Source organism: Tetranychus urticae, chromosome 2 (assembly GCF_039701765.1).
Source record: "Tetranychus urticae isolate SD_2017Ah chromosome 2, NJAU_TeUrti_SD_1.0, whole genome shotgun sequence".
NCBI classification, from domain to species: Eukaryota; Metazoa; Arthropoda; class Arachnida; order Trombidiformes; family Tetranychidae; genus Tetranychus; species Tetranychus urticae.
Window position 1 is genome coordinate 7,232,311 of NC_142959.1, and position 20,191 is coordinate 7,252,501.

The 20,191-nt window shown below is 31.0% G+C and overlaps 1 protein-coding gene and 2 long non-coding RNA genes across 7 annotated transcripts in view; 2 read left to right on the forward strand and 1 right to left on the reverse strand.

The window, feature by feature from the left end:
- LOC107366093 (mechanosensory protein 2) overlaps positions 1-20,191 on the forward strand; it is a 52,591-nt gene that overhangs the window by 30,581 nt on the left and 1,819 nt on the right. The window contains exons 1-3 of one of the 2 annotated variants that reach the window (XM_015933665.3): positions 18,582-18,810; positions 18,889-18,992; positions 19,917-20,072. In XM_015933665.3, coding sequence (XP_015789151.1) covers positions 18,735-18,810; positions 18,889-18,992; positions 19,917-20,072 — 336 coding nt within the window. In that variant the 5' untranslated portion in view covers positions 18,582-18,734. Of the gene's footprint in view, positions 1-18,581; positions 18,811-18,888; positions 18,993-19,916; positions 20,073-20,191 lie in introns of those variants that run through there. The other variant, XM_015933664.3, reaches the window with a different exon arrangement.
- LOC107366100 (uncharacterized) lies at positions 10,134-10,991 on the forward strand. The gene is made up of 2 exons (XR_001569563.3): positions 10,134-10,409; positions 10,484-10,991. It is a non-coding gene; the product is annotated as an uncharacterized LOC107366100 (long non-coding RNA).
- LOC107366098 (uncharacterized) lies at positions 13,043-18,561 on the reverse strand. 4 transcript variants are annotated; one of them, XR_016198242.1, is made up of 7 exons: positions 17,187-17,916; positions 16,916-17,029; positions 16,314-16,688; positions 15,649-15,952; positions 13,481-14,622; positions 13,270-13,390; positions 13,043-13,187 (listed from the first exon to the last, which is right to left on the reverse strand). It is a non-coding gene; the product is annotated as an uncharacterized LOC107366098 (long non-coding RNA). The 4 variants fall into 4 exon arrangements; XR_016198243.1 differs by lacking the exon at positions 17,187-17,916 and having other exon boundaries at positions 15,848-15,952; positions 16,916-17,095; XR_001569553.3 differs by lacking the exons at positions 13,043-13,187; positions 13,270-13,390; positions 13,481-14,622 and adding an exon at positions 17,990-18,561 and having other exon boundaries at positions 15,339-15,952; positions 17,187-17,492.

Genomic DNA, 20,191 nt, shown 5'->3' on the forward strand with positions numbered 1-20,191 from the left:
CGGCATTGGGAAACAATCAAATGTATTGATTTAAGGTTAATGAAGTGAAACTCACTTAAATACAAAATGATTCAAGTTAAAATATGATTTCATATTTTTCTCGCAAACTGTTGTGCGATTAATGGACCAAATTAAAGTGTACCAATTATGGTATTTTTGTGTATTTTTTTCTTTGGTAAACTAAAATAATCATTAACTGGTTTCGAGTTATTACGATTCAAAGTAATTGAACTGTAAATTTTCTAGTTTATTTCATGTTTGCATTTCACTTTTACTGAGACGACAAATGAAACATTGATTCAACCTACAAGGTCGACTGTCTAGCTTGAGCTTTTGCTACTCTCTTGCATGGCAACCGTGACTATTTGGTACACAAAGAAACATCAAAAATTTTGATCCACCTAACGCTACAAATTTCTTTTAGCAATTTTATCATTATCGGAGCGTAGTGAAACGAAGTGAAGATTTTAACTCAGCTTAACCATTTTGAAAATTCACTTTTTGATTCCGTTCAACGACTATATCGCTTAAACAGAATAACTTCAAACTGAGTACAGCTTTCAACAACATGTGTAGATGTGCTGAAAAGACTTTCAAGCCCATCCCATATTTGCATAGATGGTCTTATTTATTAACGAAAAAAACTTCGCATTTCAATATCTCTCAATTGACCGTTCCGTTCAAAGTGAATTGGTTTCTAAATAAGTCTTTGTCGTTAAGCTTAAAAACCACGATAGCTAAATGGTTAAGTGTTAGGTTAGGTTTGGTTAAGTTAGGCAATGATACCCAGGTTCAAATCCTACCAGTAACAAAAGTTTCATCAACTACGATTGTCGCTGCAAAATGATTTCACAAGTCATTCTTCAAGTCAAATCTGTTCGAGTTGGAAGTGACGAGTAATTTCGATGTTTATTACAACTCGTTATCGTTGGATACAATAGCTAGTTGTGATTGCATCGATTTTCTTGCATTCATATAAGAACTGAATAAGAATTGGATAAAGCTTTGGATGGAGTTTTTCATCGATCTTTTAGTTGCTTCATTTGTTGATTAATTGACTTGGTGTAAAGATTTCAAACTACATTGGTCAATCAATTTCAACCACATGATGGTTGCGTGAAAAGTGGAAAAAACTTTTGTGCATTACTTTTAGGTGATTATTTCATTGAAATTCATATCTCATGTTACTATTGATGTATAAGCCTAATCCAATCCATTCATCATTGAACCTTGAAAATTGTTCACCAATATTCATCAAACATTACTATTGATAAACTGACAAGTTAAATATGAGACAAAAAAAGATTAATCAATGAAATGTCTTTTTGTATAGCAATTGTTTCTTGGTCCTTTTGTTAAATGACATTGGAATAGACAAAAATGAAATGAGGAAGGAACAAAAAATAGATTGTTACTTCATTCAATTAATGCTAACTTGATTGTATCAATGTTACAATGGTATTAAGACCATTTAAATTTGTAATGAATAATGATAACTTTTCCAATGCAGCTTATTCTTTTCATCTTCTTTCCCATCATCATCATCATCATCATGATCGTCATGAATAATAAATTAGGTAAGGAGAGACAAAACAAAAGAAGTGCAAGATTAATGATTTTCATGGTTAAATCAGATAAAGTGAGCACATAAGCTGAATCAGTGAAAAGTAAAAAGTTGAAACAGAGAAAAGATTTACATGAGAAAAGTTGTAAAAGTAAATTATATGATGGTTAAAGAGTTGATGACAATTTTCAAAATCAATTTCATGATTAATGTTTAAATTGATGTTTAAAGACAATCAAATGAAAATCATTGTTCCATCAATCAATCAGTGTTCACTGTTTAACCATTTCGTTGTTTCAATCAATGATGATTGAAATGAACATTATACAATGAATTGAGCTGCAAAAGTTGAACACAAAAAAGTTGAACAGCAAAAATGTTAATGTTGATGTTGCCAGTAAAAAAAAGGATAATCAAGAAAACTTTCCTCTTCTTTTGCTCTTCACTTTTATTACATCATTAGATTAAGATGTTATTAGATCGATTGACAGTAAATAAAGATGATTATAATGATGATGATGAAAATGATGAAGGATATCATATGGTGAAGAGATCATTTCATGGGTAAAAAAAGTAGAATAGAGTTGAAAATCATTTTTCATTCTCAACACAGAAAAATATCTCTGTGTTTATATCAATAGAAAGTCACTGAAAAGTTGACAACCTAATTGTCAGGCAGTCTTTTCTTCATCCTCATCTTTCACTGTGTTCAAGACTATTGTAATTAATATTATTTTTACTTTGCCAATTCAATAACTTCTGAAAAACTTATCATTTTTCGTTCGATTCCAGTTTTTAGAAAATTTTCTCTTTTCATCATTTTCTTTGTTCAAAACTGAATTTTCAATCATCACCTCTCATAGGTTTTCATTTTTTGCAGTCAAAGGTCATTTCTCTGTTCTCAATTTTTTTCAAATTTTGATGCAATTGTAACCAATTCTGATGCTTTCGCGTTTCATAGATTTGATTTACAGCGATGCCGATGGCATTAGTTAACTCAATTTGAGAATGATCATGTTCACCTTTTATGTATGATAAGTTATGCGTTACGATTGGGTTCATGCAGCTCTTGTGAACTTTTTAGGTCTCAGTCTTGACCAGCTCAAGTGCAGTCTGAAAATTTCTCTGGTATTATTGGTATTATTCTCTGGTAATAATATCATAAAATTTTTCGAGAAATTCAATGTTCCCACTGCGATCACTTTTTATACAGATTTTTCCATCGCACTAGTTTTTCTGATGCAACTTTAAGAAATCATTAATTTGCTGTTCGAATATTGTGAAAAAGTGATTGGAATAACTTGAAACATTGAGAACAGGCAGGCCACTGATTCAATCTAAAAACGGGGATTTTTTACGAAATCAATTTTTCCATAACAAAAGAATCGAAAAAACTTCCAAAGTTGCAAATGAAAAAATTTAATTCGAGTTGAGAGTTTAGACATTTTTAGCTTGTGATAGACGCATAAAAACGGAATCAATTTGTGAAGCTAAAGAGTTTCTGTGATGGATAGTTTTCGAGAAGATCGAGTTCAAAGTTGAAACTTCGATCGACTTTTGTTCAGTTGTGGAAGAAGATTTTTCGGTCAAATTTTTTGAGAAGTAACTTTCAACTTTCAATGCAGTTATTTTGAAAAATAAATTTCTCTTTCTATGCAAGAAGTCACTTTAAAAACTGATGCTTCGAACTTCGGAAAATCAGAACTCGAGTGTTGAAAGTAAATTGGTTGGAATGATGAAAGAAACACAATTTCGCAAAGATGTCGATCGATAAACTGAGAAGATTGAATCTGTTTAATCCAAGTTTATTTACTTGACTAATAGTGAAACCTTCTTGCACCTTCACCTTATCTATTCAATGATCGTCGATAAATGGAAAGGATTAAAATGCAAATATCGATTGTTTTCGAAGCTCATTTTGAATTATTGCAAGTGTCTTTACTCAGGTTAAAGACTTGCAAAAAAGTCAAGTGTTTTAAATGTTCGCAACAAAAGTGAAAACAAAATGCTAATGAAACAATTGAAGTGAAACTTAGTTGCTTTGATAAATGGCTGATAATGCCTCGACAGATTCACAATCTTTATTAATGATGCTTAAAGGGTTTAAAACAATCTCAACATTTCTCTCTTCATTTCAACCTTATCACAACTTTGGCACTAGCAAGGCTCTCAGTAAACAACGCCATCAAACTGTTACTCAAGTTTCATGAGTTTCATCCTAACGAACCCAATTTGACGTCATTTTACGAAAGTTTCTTTTTTTCGTTGCAAAAACTTTCTTCACTTATTTACATGATTAATTGTAATCAAAGTTCATAATTATCCTTCTTCCACAATCTTGCAGCTATTTCAACTAATTATTCAGCTCATGATTCCTTGCATGTGAACCTGAAAAGATCAACTTTGTGTGAAGAAGAAACGAGAGAAAAGAAGATTTCGACTAAAGATAATTACTATTGATTGAAATGTTTTCCTTTTCACTATTGGTTTCATCTTCTTTACACTTAAGATTATAACACAAAATTGAAGCAACAACAACAACTTGAAAGCAATCAAGTTAAATGTAAATCATTGTTTCCAATTCATTTGAATTATTCATGATTCTCATCTGTTTTCATTATAACCCTTGAAAAGGTAAACACAGCTTTTCTCCTTTTCCACTCTAACCTTTAAAATAACAATTTTAAACTATTCAACTAATGTTTAAATTTGTTGCCTTTGTAATATTTACATTGTACTTTACAGTTATTGAGGTAACACAAAAAAAATACAAAATTTTACTCTCAGGTAATGACATTTTTTTGAAAAGTCATTTTTTAGCTTATTCAACCTTTTCAAATTCACCAACATATAATCATCATTTGAAAGTGAGTAAAGTTATCAGGTGAAAAGTCAAAGTCGTTTACAAGTGATTAACAAATGCTTAAAGTGACAATTCAGGTGTAACTTTTCATCTTCATTGTTTTTTTCAAAAAGCATTTACCTTTTCATGTCATCGAAGCAAGTGAAGCAAGTTGAAATCCAAGTGATTATCGAAATGTTACACTGTTCGAAATGATCAACAGAAAAAGAATTTTAGATAAAAATTCAAATTAGCGCTTAAACTTGTTGCTTGATTCATTAGACGCAAGGCTTACAAACTTTGTCAACCTTTGTGCAAAAGTGTAAACATTAAAATATTTTTGAAGATTTACAAATTGAGTGAAAATTGTTTATTCATCAATAGCTATCTTGATTAATCGCGAAGGGCATGAATTCATCAAATGAAAACTTTCTAAGATATTCATTGTTCAATCATTCATGATGAATTTCATTCATTTTGGGCAAAACTTCTTTCGTTCGTAAATGTACGAACATGAATTCAAAAAGTGGATCTTGAAAAATGAATGAAAGGTAAGAGTCTTTACAAGACATCATGTCTGAAGATGGCAAGCTTAAGCTTAATGCAGCCCTGAATTGTGTTCCCTCCAAAGTTTAAAATTTTACGTTATCTCAGCTCGATTGATATTAGTAAAATGCGATCGGAATGTCCAAGTTAAGTTACCCTAACTAAAGCTTTGCGAAGTCGCTGAGAAAATCCTTTCAGTCGTGAGTAGTAAAGGTTGACTATTGTGTCAAAAAGGCGGGGCTTATTTTTACCCCCAAAAAAGCGGAAAACAAGTTTTAAGAGGTTAGTTTGAATGCTATTTTGTTATAGCCAATTGCCATACTTTTTGTTTACTAGTTTTTAGCGAAAACAAGCTATGCCTCAGGGCATATACCGTACCCATAGACCTCAATGTTAATTATTTTTCTTAATTAACTTAGCAACTAACACTAACCAATTGATGTACAATACGTTGTTTTGAAGGTGTCTTTCTAACCGAGCTGAGAAAATTTTTTTCTAGTCGCGAGCATAATAGAACGTGAATTTTCCCCATCGCCCGGCCTGGGTATTCTTCTCAGGTAGCGAATACTGAATGAAAAAAATTGCTTTTTCAAATGAAAAAAAACAAAGAGATTTCACTCAAAATAATTTATTGAGATTGGAAAAATTGGAAAAATTCAAAATACAAAGAATGGAAAATTCAAAATGGAGAAAATGAAAATGAAAAGGGGAAATACAAAAAGGTAAGTGCAAATAATTAAAAAATGAAATGAAAGAAAAGCAAGGCAAATGAATGGAAAAGCCAATTTTTCATTGAGAGGTCCAAAGGTTTGAACCTACTACAGTCGGACAAAGAAATAGAGTCAGCTCGTAATCGTTTGAAGCCTCTATTTACGGGTGCTTCTTCTTCTTCATCATCTGAAACCAAATCGATTAAAGTTGGTTCAACTCTTTCCCGGAAACAATCAGCGTTAACCAAAAATTGACCAACACAGGAGTCGCCAATATTTGATGTTGAGGATGGTTCTTCTTGCGATGAGTTTAAATAATCATCCTCGATGTCAGAGACGCACTCTTCATAAAACTTTCGAAGGTTTTGAGGATTCATGTTCAAAGTCACGTTCTATTATGCTCGCGACTAGAAAAACTTTTTCTCAGCTCGGTTTGCTCATAGAGGTTTGGTTTAAACATAGTTAAATACAGCTAAGAAATAGCTTCAAAACTATGTATGAAACATTATAATTTGTTAGTTAAATTTTTGTTAATTAGCATTTTAAAAATTTTAGTAATTAGTAATTAGTGTTGAAAATTTTAGTGAATATTGGCTTGTTAGGAAAGTTTTTCATATGGTTAGAAAGACACCTTCAAAACAACGTATTGTACATCAATTGGTTAGTGTTAGTTGCTAAGTTAATTAAGAAAAATAATTAACATTGAGGTCTATGGGTACGGTATATGCCCTGAGGCATAGCTTGTTTTCGCTAAAAACTAGTAAACAAAAAGTATGGCAATTGGCTATAACAAAATAGCATTCAAACTAACCTCTTAAAACTTGTTTTCCGCTTTTTTGGGGGTAAAAATAAGCCCCGCCTTTTTGACACAATAGTCAACCTTTACTACTGTCGTGATTCAAGAGCATCTAGGATTATCGAGATTGGCCAAGAAAATCGTCGATTTGCAAGATTTTTCTTCTAAACTGAATGTGACTGAAATGGATGAGGCTAATTGAGAAGCAAAAGTTGACCAAATACAGAGACACTTGAAGAGGCAGATTCATGCTTTATTGACAATTGAGAATCCAATATTTTACCTTTCCTTTCGTTGTTCAAGTATTTCATGATAAACATCAGTAATATAATTGATCAACCCTTGAGAAACATTTTGATAATTTGTAACAACAATAAAATTGAAACCAATTTGATTCAGTCATGATTGACTTTACGCCAAACATCGTACATTTATTGGGTAAAAGTAAATCATCTTTCAAGTATCATTTGAAAATCAATAAAGCAAAAGCTTTTTATACCAGAATCGAGTCGATATTTTGGTTTTGCTCATTAAAACATGAACTGATGAACAACAAAATAAAAGGTTAACATTTGTAAAATGAAATTTCATCGCTTCTTCCAAGTGAAATGGTGAATAAATCAATCTTTAATCAGACATCAGATTCAACAGACGAAACAATAGTAACAGATGGATTAAATTGTTTTCCAGGCAAACAAAAAATTCAATATTTTTCTTCAATCTTTTCTTCTTTTCATCCATTTCTTCCTCATCAATTATTCTGTTCAGCTGAATAAAGTTCTTGGCCTCAGATTTGCCGAATAATTTGCCAACAAACATCAGACGAGAAAAAGTTTTTACGAATAATTGAAAACTTTGTTCGATAATTATTTTCACATTTCTTCCAATCAACTCGGAATGGATCAATTTTGCTCTGGCAATTTGTTCCGAGTTAACATGATGTTTACTTGATCACTTGAAACACTTTATTACTAAAGATTATTTGCAAAACTTTTCTCTGGTCAAGCAAATGGAGTAAAATGTTGGCCGATTTTTGTTCAACATTTTGCCTTTATTTTCATTCTTATTAATAACAATAATGCTTTCCCTTGGATTAATAATAATGCATTCTTAGCGTTCAATCTCATGCTTGAGTCTAAAACTTTTCCTGGTTTCAATGTTTCTTTAATATTGATAAGATGAAAGTAAACCTTTGGATGGGTTCAAGTTAAATTGATAAATATTGATAGACATTTTCAGGCTCATAATCGATTATATTGAAATAAATTTTCTTTCATATTGAATGTTGAATTTTTCTCACAGCTTTGGATTATTGGTCAATTTTGAAAACCAAATTGCCAATCAAAGTGATTCAATCAATCAACTTTTCCAATGAAAAATGTTTCCCTTCTCACCCAAGCTAATTGTTCAATGGATTGGAAGCTTTTATTAGGATCAAAATCAATTTTAACCAAAATCGGAAATCTCACAGTTTAACGACCAAATGAAAGTTAGCCAAGTTTATTCTTGGAACATTTAGCTTTGCGGAGGAAACACATATTGAAATAAAGTTCGGGCTTGGGATTTATTGAACTTGGTCAATCCTAATGGTTAATTCAATAATCAAATGAGCTCAAAATAATAACCAGGGACTCCGGATGGTTCCAAAACCTTTCTATTGGTCTTAATTGCGCTACATTGAGCTGACTATCGTTTTTATTCACAAACTTTATGCCAAGTTGCTTCAATGACTAAATTGTGTTTTTTTGCTTCTTCATTGAAATGCTCTATAACCTCATAACTCATCGGATAATCACGAAATGTCTGTTAGAACTCATCAATTCACCGTGATTACGATCAACTCGTCAAATGGTGAATCGTCAATGTTTCAGACAGAGCTGCTTATAGTCTACTGTTCTGACGAAATGTCTAAGAAGACCTTAAAATCTCAGATCTGGATCTTGAAAGGGTCGCAATCTTTTATCCCATAAAGTCTCAATAATTAATGAGAGAGATTTTTCATCATTGTATCAATTTTACTGATCGAAATGAACACTTCTGTTTAAGATTTAATGCCTAGTTCAAACTAATCATTCAGTTGAAAGCAAAACTTCTTTAAGCATCCAAATAGCCAAGTCAAAACAGATGCAACATCATCTCAATTTAAAGATAGCAAACCAAATTTTCTGACTTGTTCTGACTAAATTCATTCAGATAAATAACGAATTTTCTTTCTCATTAACTTTCTGTGGTTTATTAGTAATCTGAATCTGAAGTCAAATTATCAGTAAATTGAACTTTTATTTTCATTCCCTTTTGTTATTAATAGCCTCTACTAACCACTCACAGTTTAAAGAAGCTGATTTTTTTGCAAAAATCTCAAAATGCTAATGAGTTGAGAGAAAAAAGTTTCACTCCTTTTCAACTGTTCAACTTATGGGCTTGATAATTCAGTCATTTTAATATGCCAGTAAATTGTTGCCATCAATCATGCAACAAGGTATGATATCAACAATAAAGATTAAACTAACTCCAAGGATAAATCAAACCGTCTCTCATTTGGTATCAAAAAAAGCTTATGGTTATAATGAAATTAAAAATGATTTATCAATGTTGGAAGCAAAATCAGTCTCTTTCAAACACAATCACAACCATTAACAGTGAAATTGAAGGAAAGGTTGAAAAAAGTAAACTGGAAAATTTCCTTTTCTTTCTTTGTCTATTGAAATAAATCTTAATCTTTTCATCAACATGAATTTTCACATGAATAACCAAGGAAACATTTGTATGGAGTGAAAAATCCCAGAAAAAAATGGAACCTCAAAATGTGATAACAATTGAACTGTCAAAAGAGCACTGAATTTATCATTATTCATTGAATACAATTGAAAATTAAAAGGTTAACCAAGTAAACCCAAGTCTTTCTTGTCAATCGATGGCTCAATTGATTGACCATTTTGTCAACTTTTAGCTTCTCTAATCACAATCAAAACAGTGTTAAAAATAAACTGTCTAATTTTGTCATTAACAATCAAAATGTTTAAATGATGGAAAAGGTTGAGACTGATTCAGATGAAAATGGGTTTACTGTTTAACCAATTTGTATTGATTTTCTCGACCTTCTTTAAGATTGTTCAGTTAATTACAACTGTAATTGTGTTGGTTAAAGTTATTAGTGTCTCAACCAGCTGACTATTATGAGATAGGAAAATGTCAATTTATTATTATACTTAGTCTGTATTATTGAGGTTTAATTATGCAGAAAATTAATAAACCTTTGAGTTTGAGCTCTTTTTTTGCTTTCGTGATTTATGTTGCCAGAGAGTTGAACAAGAGTTAAATTGATTGAGATAAAAGCGCTTCTAATTGAGTCTTGATTACATTTTGATTTAACTTTAATTGAGATCGTGAAAAGATTGGCCTTTGATTAATTCAATCAATTTGCTTTACTGTCAAAATCAAGTCAACTTTTAGTTGTAATCTTGATTTTTATACTTGCCTTTACAAACCCACTGCACTTGGAGGCTGCAAGTTTCACTGAATTGGATAAATTGTTGATTACTGCCTTTTATTGTCTACAATTAAAATTAAATTTATTTCATTTTATCTTTAAATGGTTAATGTTTGGCAATTTAAATTGTTTTCTTCCTAATTTTGTCTTTTCTTGCATTTAACCATTTGTATTGAGCGCCTTTACCAGTTTTGATATTTACTTTTCCCTCCTTTTTATTCATTTTTTTTACTTTACCTTTTGTCTTTGGTTACTTGTAATGTTTGACTTTTACTTTAATTTGTTTATAATTTACATCACAATTGGATTTAACAGGAACAATTTAGTCTATTAATTTTATTGTCAAGTTGATTGTTGCTGTTGAAATTTAAATCTAAATTATGTTTTTACTTTGTTATTGTGAACAAATTGGTTCCATGTAAGCCATGCCATTTTGTAGGGATCTCAAGGCTTTACCCATTGTAAGTAACTAGATTTAGTTATTAAAAATTTATATCAACTGTAATTATTAACTGATTTTCATTTTAATTTCTAGGAGTTTATGTTTAAGTGTACTAATGCGATTTGTCAAATGTTTTGAAAGTGACTTGAAGTGTTCATCTTCTACTTAAAATGAATAATAAATTCATTTTGGCATTTATTTTGGAAAAGGAAATAATCAAATCTTTTTCTTTTATTCTATCCATCTCCGACAAGTTCATTAGCTAACCTTCAGACGATTGAATTTCAATGTTGCGACTCCATCTTACACTTGCCATTCATCTACAACTCTGAATTAGCATGTGTTCATGAGGGTTTTCATTCTTAGAGGAAAAGTTCACCTATTTGGTTGCAGTCTGTTACAACTGTACAAGAAAAGTTTCAACAATTGTTTACTTTAACTGTAAATATAGCCTTTAGCTACACTCAAGCCTGTTAATCATTAAAAGCAGAATCATTGAAATACTCAGGAAATGCAGGGAAGAGGTAGAAAGATAGAGGTTAAATGTACAGTTGATTGAAAATTAAATACAAATAAAAGGAATTGTTGCTCATTAATGTTACATGTTGATGTTAATGTTATTGTTTTTCAACATTTCTTTCCATTGAAAATCAAAGGCTTCTTGGCATGTTAAAATGTTGTCTATTTTAGTTGAAATGCTTAGTTTAACTTTGATTTGGGGAAAGTTTCAATTTCCTATTAAATGATTAAACATTTCCTATTTGAAGACATGGACCAAGTGATTCAAGCTGAGGATGAATGTTAGTAAGTGTTGACGCTATTGTAATGTTCATTCAACTTGGAAGCAAGTTGAATTTTCACCAGCAGAAACCATTCTCATTAGGATACTTTATATTCAATGTCAGTTACATTTATTCATTTCACTGCTTGTTAACATATTTATTTAGTGTATCAATATACCAATCAATTTATACTATTTATTTAAACAGATTATCATCTGATATAATAACAAATAATATCAAGTTGTACAATTAGGAAAAGGTTGAAGGTAACATTGGAAGCAAAGTTGATTAAATTAGATCAGGTTGAAGGTTTAACTTTTTTTCCCTTCCTCCAATTGACCAAATGACATTAACACTGGCAGACCATTAGCTTGTGCCTGACGAGCACAAAGATACATTTTTTCATATTTTTCCAGGTTTTTCCTTTTTCTTTTTTCCTTTGGATCTCTCAACAATTTTTCCAGATTATCAATTTAACCAGAGTACTCTTGAATTGAGCTTGAAATTGCAACTCTTAAGGATTCGGTGAAGTTAAAAGGCGAAAAGGGAAAAGCAATTGATTCAATTGAGATTTAAGTCAAGGAAGCCTTGAAGCCATTTGAATTATGTTTGCCTTTCATGATGTTGGTGTGTATAACAGTATTTTTGTCCTGAAAATAAGTTTCCATTTCATTTTAGATGAAAAATATTTGCCCATAATCATCATCATCCTGATTGTGTGACCAGTTGAAAAGGTTCACGGCTGAATTTCAATCTTTTCAATACATTGATGGAATCATTATAAGAAAAAGGCAAAAGAAACAATTTGGTTAAACATTTATGTTCAAGTAAAGAAACCAAATTGGCAAAAGAAAAGTGTTGATACATTGATTTATATTACAATAAACCTGTAATATTTGCCCTTCAGTATTTGCTCCGAGTTTGGCGACAATTTAATCACATTTTCTTGATTGTGTCCAATTTGGATTGGTTTCATTGGTAGACTTATTTGAATCTTTTTGAGTTTGTTTTATTTCAAACAAATTAAAGCTCAGAAAGATGTCATTTTGTAGGTCAGAAAGATGATGTCTTGCTGTCAAAGTAAATTCATAATAAAAAAAGATGAATTTAAGTTTGTTATGGCAAATAATGATAAACAAACATCTTTCAAGTTGAGTGACATTCAATAAGAATCTGCAAAAGCCAATGAAATTAAAATCAACATGAAACTTGTCATATCTCAACATCTTTTTGTGTTTTTACCACAACAAAAAGTCGCATTGAAATATGGCCCTTCCTTTTGGTTATATGTGTCTACATCTTACAACTACAACAATTTTGTAATATCAGCTATGACAATTTATATTAGTTTTTGCTGATGATTGGACAACAATTTGGACTGGTTCCAAGTACAATTGACCTTTCTAGGAAATGGTAACATCCAAAAATATGTAATAAAAGTCATCAAAAGATTATTTTGAGATAAATAATAAAAAAATAGTGAAATATAAAGAACCAACATTATTATTTTCATTATTATTATGAGTATTGATGGAAGATAATTTCATCTTCTCGTTTGCTTTCTTTGCCTTTTTTCCTTGTCTTTTTTTCATTCTTTCTTCGTTTTTCCTTTGGTTCCTTTGGTGAAGTTTTTATTGTTGATTGTTAACCATCTATTAATAGGATTGACAATTGTCTCTGACTGAAATGAGGCTGTAAAGAAAGAGATGAAAACAGTTCAATTAAAGTTGATTCAATTAATTTAATTAAATCATCTTTGACTCAACTAAACATTCATTAAGGAAATAATGATAAGGTTTGATCATGGGTTTACTGTAATTAGAATTGAATGTTCTGATAAATATATTTACAATCCAATAGTAATCTCAACTTTCCATTGACACTGGTTCTTGTACGAGTAAAGATGAAATAACTCTTGACCAGCAGTTAATGGAGGAACCAATTGGAAAATAATTGTCCATTAATTGTCGAGTTGATTATAACGTTGGATCCTTCAACAACAGTCAATTTTGTTTCTATGGAAGAGTGGAAATAAAATTTGATTAATTAAACTGAATGTTGATAAATATTGATGGGCACATACAGTAAATACAATACGTTGAAATGTTTATCCGACTTTCAATCAGGAAAAGATGAAATTCAAGATTTAGTTGGACAATCAGTTCGAATCAAATCCATTTCAATGATTATCTCTTATCCCTTGGCTTGCTTGAGATTCCTAAAAGAAGAAGAATGAACAAGACAAAAATGAGTTTTGCTTTTTCAATGAGCCAAAAGAGATTCAACTGTGAATGTAACATAAACTTACATCTAACTTATGCTCATCTTTTGGTCTTTTTACTTTACCATTTCTCATCTTTTTCCTCTCAATCTTCATCATTATCATCTCTTTCTTTATCTTCTTCTAGGCCTCTCTTTTCATTCTCATCGTTGCAGCCTTTTTTCCTTCTACTTCGTCTTCATCTTCTACTCAACATCCTATTCAATCGTATCTTTAGCTTTCACTTTTCACTTTTCTCTTCTTCTTTTTTTATCATCCTCACCATCATCATCGTGAAAGTTGCAAGGAATGAGAAAATTGAAAAGAAGAAAAAAAAAACAGCAAACGTCCCAATCAAATTAAATGATGAACAACAAGAAATTGTTCACACAATGGGAGCTTTGGAAACATTAGTTGCATTAAAAGTTGTCAGGTCTTCTGAAACTGTTTCAAATTTCCTAGTATTTGCTGGTTGCATTTAATCAGAAGAAAACGACGAAGATGAAGAAGCAGAAAATGACAAAGAAGATGAAGATAGAAATGAAAAAAGCAGCTAAGATTCACACACATACACTTTCAATCGATCATAGGAAGAAATCATTTTTTTCACTTTCCTATTCAATTTTAAAAGTACCAACTCTAACATTAAAATGTAGCAGCTTTTTTAGTGTTTTTCAATCTAACAGCATATCTTCAACGGTAAGTGAATGTTTTAATCTACCAATTTCAACAAGATTCAGGATAGGAAAAGTTGAAGAAAAATGTTCAACACTGACATTCATTGATCAACTGGACAAACCATTTTATCCTCTTTTCTTGTAATTGATTGGAAACGTTTGGATCCATGAATGGTCAAAATTTTGTATCCATTATTGTATCATTATGTATTTCAACTATTCAACATTTGATTAACATCAAATGGATTTAGATACAATATAAGTATTTAATCCAATTCTTTTGTTGCAATCCACTTTATCAAATCAATGATCTCTTTTCTCGTTTCCATCCTGGTTTAACCATCCATGTTATCTATTTGCGTTTCCTTCCGTTGGTCATTCTTTAGTTGGCCTGCGAGTGATGGGTTGATCAGAGAAGGAAAAGAGGCCAAATTTTGATTCTTCTTTATCCTGGGATACATTAAGCTGTTTCCAATGATCAATCTGTACTTTTAACTTATACATGGTTAATAGCTAAAATCGAAGAGAAAGAAAATGATAATAATTAGAATCGTTAGATTAATACAGATGATAATTGGATACAAAATTTACTATTCATTAATGGATGCTTTACAGCCCAAATTAAACTCTCAAGAGGAATTAATTACAGTGGTAAGAAAAAAAAGTTAACTGTTAGTGTATGTGTACATGTCCTAATAGTATATGTGTGTATTGAGAATAATGGTTAATATGATTACTAAACAATCATAAGACTGATGAGTAGATTAAAAGGTTGTGAGTAAAGTTCAGGGGTAAACTGAAAATATTTTATGGTTAATAGTAGTTTTAGTGGGATGGAAAGAGTTGTAGAAAGATTATTAACAGGAAAAAAAGCTGTATAACCTGATTCAGAGATGGCCAAAAGATAAGTGAATCAATTGTTATCAAATTAACTGATATTTTGTCTTGAGTTTTCTGTTTCTGTCCATGATTCTGATGATTTATCCTCATCTTGGTTCTCTTCTTAACGATCCAATCGAATAAAATGTTTCACAAGTTTTTTTCCCTCTTCTTTGGAACGCCCTGGATCCAACTGCTAATATGTTCTTAATCAATATCAATAGCATCAAAAGAGAATGTTATTCTCGCAATTCCTATTCTTCTTCTCCTCCTAGTACTTATTCGTCTTTTTTTGAACAGTTTTTATCACAACAATATGAAGAGATAAAAATAATAATTCTCTATCTCAATATCATTTTAACAATAAGGTCTATTTATTACTAACCAGTTTCATCGGTTACCTTAGTGATAGATTCTGGTCATTTCTGACGTTTTTTCATTGTTAAACTAGACTTGAGACAGAGATGAATGTATACAGAAGGGAAATAAAAGGTAAAAGGAATATTCAAATCAAGTGTAGTTCGATCACTAGATAATTAATAGGATTTTAGAATAATAACTGTCAAGGCAACGACAAGTTTGCATGATATGCTGAATGAGATGAAAGAGTTGAGGGAAGGTAAAAAGGTTGAAGAAAATGGAAATGCTCAGTTAATTGACCTTCAATTGAACATTTGATTTCACAGGGTTATTCCGAGGTTAAGAGCACAATACGTATTGGTGTAAGAATTAGGTAAATCTTTCGTTATCCATATGGATGAAATTGTTGAAATTCATGGATCGTTTAGTAAGGATATAGATGGTGACGATTGGACAGAGATTGTTGCTGATGTAAATAACAATGTTAATAGAGTAATACCATTCCCCATGGTAAATCCTTCAGGTTTTCTGCATTGTTGTAAGATGATACACACATAATCAGGTTGGTTTGTTAAATTGATTTCCAGTGATTTCTCAAGTGATTCTGGAATACGTAAAGGATAACAATAACAGGGAAGAAGAGGAGAAAAAAGGATTAATGAAGATATAAATTGCAAGAGGAAGACAATAACAAGAGAAATAAAAAAGAAGAGTGAAAACTGTCAATAATGAGGTTAAGTGAGAAAATTGGTTGTGGCTTGAGGGGTGTTTAAGGGGAACAATTGGTTTGATTGTTTGGGACATGAAACATTGATTGCACACTAATAAATTGGAAATGATTCAATTTATAAGTTGTTGGTGAAAGAATAATCTTAAAGGATTAAGTTGAAAGGGAAAAAAGATTGAGCGTTAAGATGAGATGAGAATAATTTACAAGGAAAGGCTTAATCAAAATTTATGCTTACTTGTCTTGACATTTAAGTTTATTGGTGAAAGCTCAATTGTCCTGAATAAAGGAGCTAATTTAATTCAACCCGGGAACAAATTCAGATGGCAACAATAAATGGCCAGTCTTATTGGTCACTTGACTCTTCTTTAAGAAATAGCCTTTCATTATCTTGAGTCTGTCTTTTTCCTTGTTGTTTTTGTTCATTTTGTTCATCTTCTTCCTCTTTTTTATTCAACTCATTATTCCTTCCAAAATAAGGATTCCAATCTCATTATGTTGTTCCGTTTAGAACCATCTAATCTCATCTCAGAATAACCCTGCTGAGAGTTTATCTCGGTTAGTGTATTGTGTTATAAACCATCATTGTCTCAAATGCCGCAATAATCTGGACCTGTAACGTAATTAACCATTAGTATTGGATTAAATTTTCAGATGATATGTTCTTTAGACTATTAGGTTTTGACCAAAACAAAATGTAATAAGGTGAACAAAAAGCAGAAAGAAAGAGTTATCAAGGTTAATTTCAGTGAATCTCATGGATTCAACCTTTAACCTCAATTCTTGATCATCTATAAACCATTATGATGGATTACTGTTTGATCTTTCAATCTATCTTACCTCATCAATATCCGATTAAACGTTCCTTTGATTTAAAATTCTTTCACCAAATATCAAGTCGTAATCGCTCCTTTCTTTGCGAATTGGTCACCTTAGGAATAGACTCGGTTCCAGCTGTATTGAATGAGTTAACCAACAGAAATAAAAAGACTGATTATTTTAATTTATGATCACTTACTTTCAAGGGTTAGATACCAACTGAAAAGCTGACAAAAGTGAATGTTTATTTTATTGACAATGGCTTGACTCACTAGTCATCAAGACTACTTACAAAATGTTGATTGTTATCTATTGAAGCTAATTTTTTAACCGATGATAAAACGGTGAAAATGGCGGTTTTGTAAATGTCTAACATTTCCAGCTTATAATTGGCTGGATACGATGATTATTCAGGTCATTAGAAAAGTCTTTTGTTCTCTCCTCTTCTGATTTTCTATCATTGACATTGGTTAAAACTTGAGCTTTTTTCACTGAACTCTCATGCTTGTCTTATTGATTGTCAATTGACAAAATTTATTGAAGCCAAAGGTTGAAATGTTAACGATACAATTGTTACCAATTAACATGGGAATGTAATCTGGAAAGAAACGGAATCGAGTAAATTGGAAGTAGAATTAATTTGAATAAAAAAAGCATATCCCGATGCATTAAGAGTTGAATTTGAAGCATTGATGGTGAATTGAAGGATAGCAGCAATGAACAAAAATATAAATCAATGTAAATTGTATCATACAAATACATATTTAATCTCAAAGGAATTGAATATACCATTGAATAATTTAAAATAATCAAAACTGGATTATTAACATTACATGGAGGTTAATGTTGATCCATTTCAATCTTTTCCATCTGGTTAGCATATGTTTATAATGCTTACAATACAAGCTTTATCATTAATCGATACAACAACGGTAATTGAATATTATTGTCCAATATTGAAGGTTCGTTTGACATACGATTTTCATGATTACTGAAAATACAAACCTATCATGTTTGCAAATCTTATTGCTCACATGTTTATTCATTCAAATTGATCCAATTTCACTGTACATAATACGTGTAAGGAATGCTTACCTTGTTAAAAACTATTTTTTATCCCCTGATGAGTCCACATGGTAAACTAGAATCATTCATTGTAATCATCTAGATGATATTGATCATCATTGGAAAAGGTCTGTTTGCCCAAATCAATGGTTATATTACATGTCTGCAAATGAATGTCTCATCAATTCATGTGTACTTCATTAATTGAATTGGACTTCAACAAGTAATAGCCATTGAAATTATGTTAACTGCGTAACACAAAGGCTAATTAAACATGAAATCTTGAGGATATTAAGACTCAAGTAAACTCAATACATTTATTGCTCTAATTAAAACCCAATTCTTGGATTGAGCGTCTTGACCAAAGGACCAATATTTTCAACTGTATAACAAAACACATTACATTGAAAAGACTTAAATTGGGTTTCTATCATTTGGTTATAAGTAAGCAAATTTTTTCATAATTAATCTCCGATCAACACATACATTTGATGATAACATGATGAACTAATGATGATGAAAAAAAGAGACAAAAAATCTTGCTCAACTCTATAATCAGATAATTACGCAGAGTTCACATGATAAAACAGCCAAAAGTAAACAAGCAAATGGCAGACATTTTTATTGAGCTTTCCTTTTTACTGTAACTCACTCACACCCTTGTCGTTGCCTCTCTCGTTGCATCGTCTGATAAACTCTTCATCATTTGCTTTTTCTTTTGCTTTTGTTATTCTGTTCTTGTGATATTATTATTTAATCTTGTTTGATTTAAATAATGTCAGTTGATGTGGAAGTTGCACGTACTCGGAAAACTGAACAAAAATTTGTCTTTTCTGATCATGAAGATGGTGGTAAGGTTGATTTGAAAACCAGCTGTAAACATGATAAACTTTCCAACTAATTACGCTTTTCTTTTCTTTGTTTCACAGCAAATAACACTGAAAACAATGGCTTATGTGCCTACTTTCTAACCGCCATATCGGTTGTACTGATTGTCGTTACATTACCATTCTCTCTTATGTTTTGTATTAAGGTAAGTTAATCAAATTGTTATTGTCATCCAACAAATATTCCAATGTTCCAACCAAAAAAAACTAGTCTTGTCTTTCCTCCCCTTTTGCCTGTTACATGAAAACCAGCCTTGGTTAATTGACACATGAAGTAGCCTGAATCACACCCAATCTATCATAATCAACATGTCTTTTCTTCTGTTCATCTAGTGGTGACAATTTTTCAACATTCACTTGATAGATCTACAGTTTTAATTTAATTAACTTTAATTGCTAGTTTTGTTTTTTCAGTCTTTAAAATTGAGTCTTCCATTTTGTATCGCTTTCTCTCTCTCTCTTTCTCTAACTTCTCTTTCTTTTCCTCTCTCGTTTAAACATATGATTTCCCTTACAACATGGCGTTGCCAAGGTTGTTTTGGGTTGCTTGTTGCTTGTCATTTTAACACGGAAAAAGTTTGTTGGCAAAATCGATTCTTTCTTGTAATTGTTATTTAAGCATGTTGTGTTTAATTTGTCATTAAATAATGATTATATGTAATCTCTTGAAACTGATACCATCGTTAATGTAAGTATTTCTTTTTCAACTGTTTCAACTTACTGTTTCATAAATAGCTTTACCTTCAACTTTTGTTTTAAAAGCATTTAAAGTTTAGTCAAGTCAAAACATTTTCTTTACACACATGGTCTTCTTTCTTTCCATCTTTTGCTATTTTTATCCATTCAACTGTCAATTCATTTTTGTATGATAGAGATTTCATTTATTTGATATGCTGAGTCGTTGACCATACTTGATTAAGAATAGACTTGGATAAGTTATTTTGAATATTTGTGCACGCAAGGCTGTCACTTTCTTCTTAACTTGATTTATTTCATAACATAAATTCCTCATCACGCATACTTATTTATCACCATTATTTATTTACATTTTTTTTTCTTCTATTTCCTAGGTTGTCCAAGAATATGAGAGAGCTGTTATTTTTAGGTTAGGTCGTTTGCTTAAAGGTGGTGCCCGTGGACCTGGTATCTTCTTTATTATTCCCTGTATTGATTCATATTGTAAAATTGATCTGAGAACAGTGTCCTTTGATGTTCCTCCTCAAGAGGTGAGAATCTTTGATTTCTACAACTTTCGGATGGTGTTGAAAGGGAAAGTTATTCATGAACATAATTGATCACATTTCAAGGGGTTACATGACTTCTGAGATATAAGTGATTTCTTCGG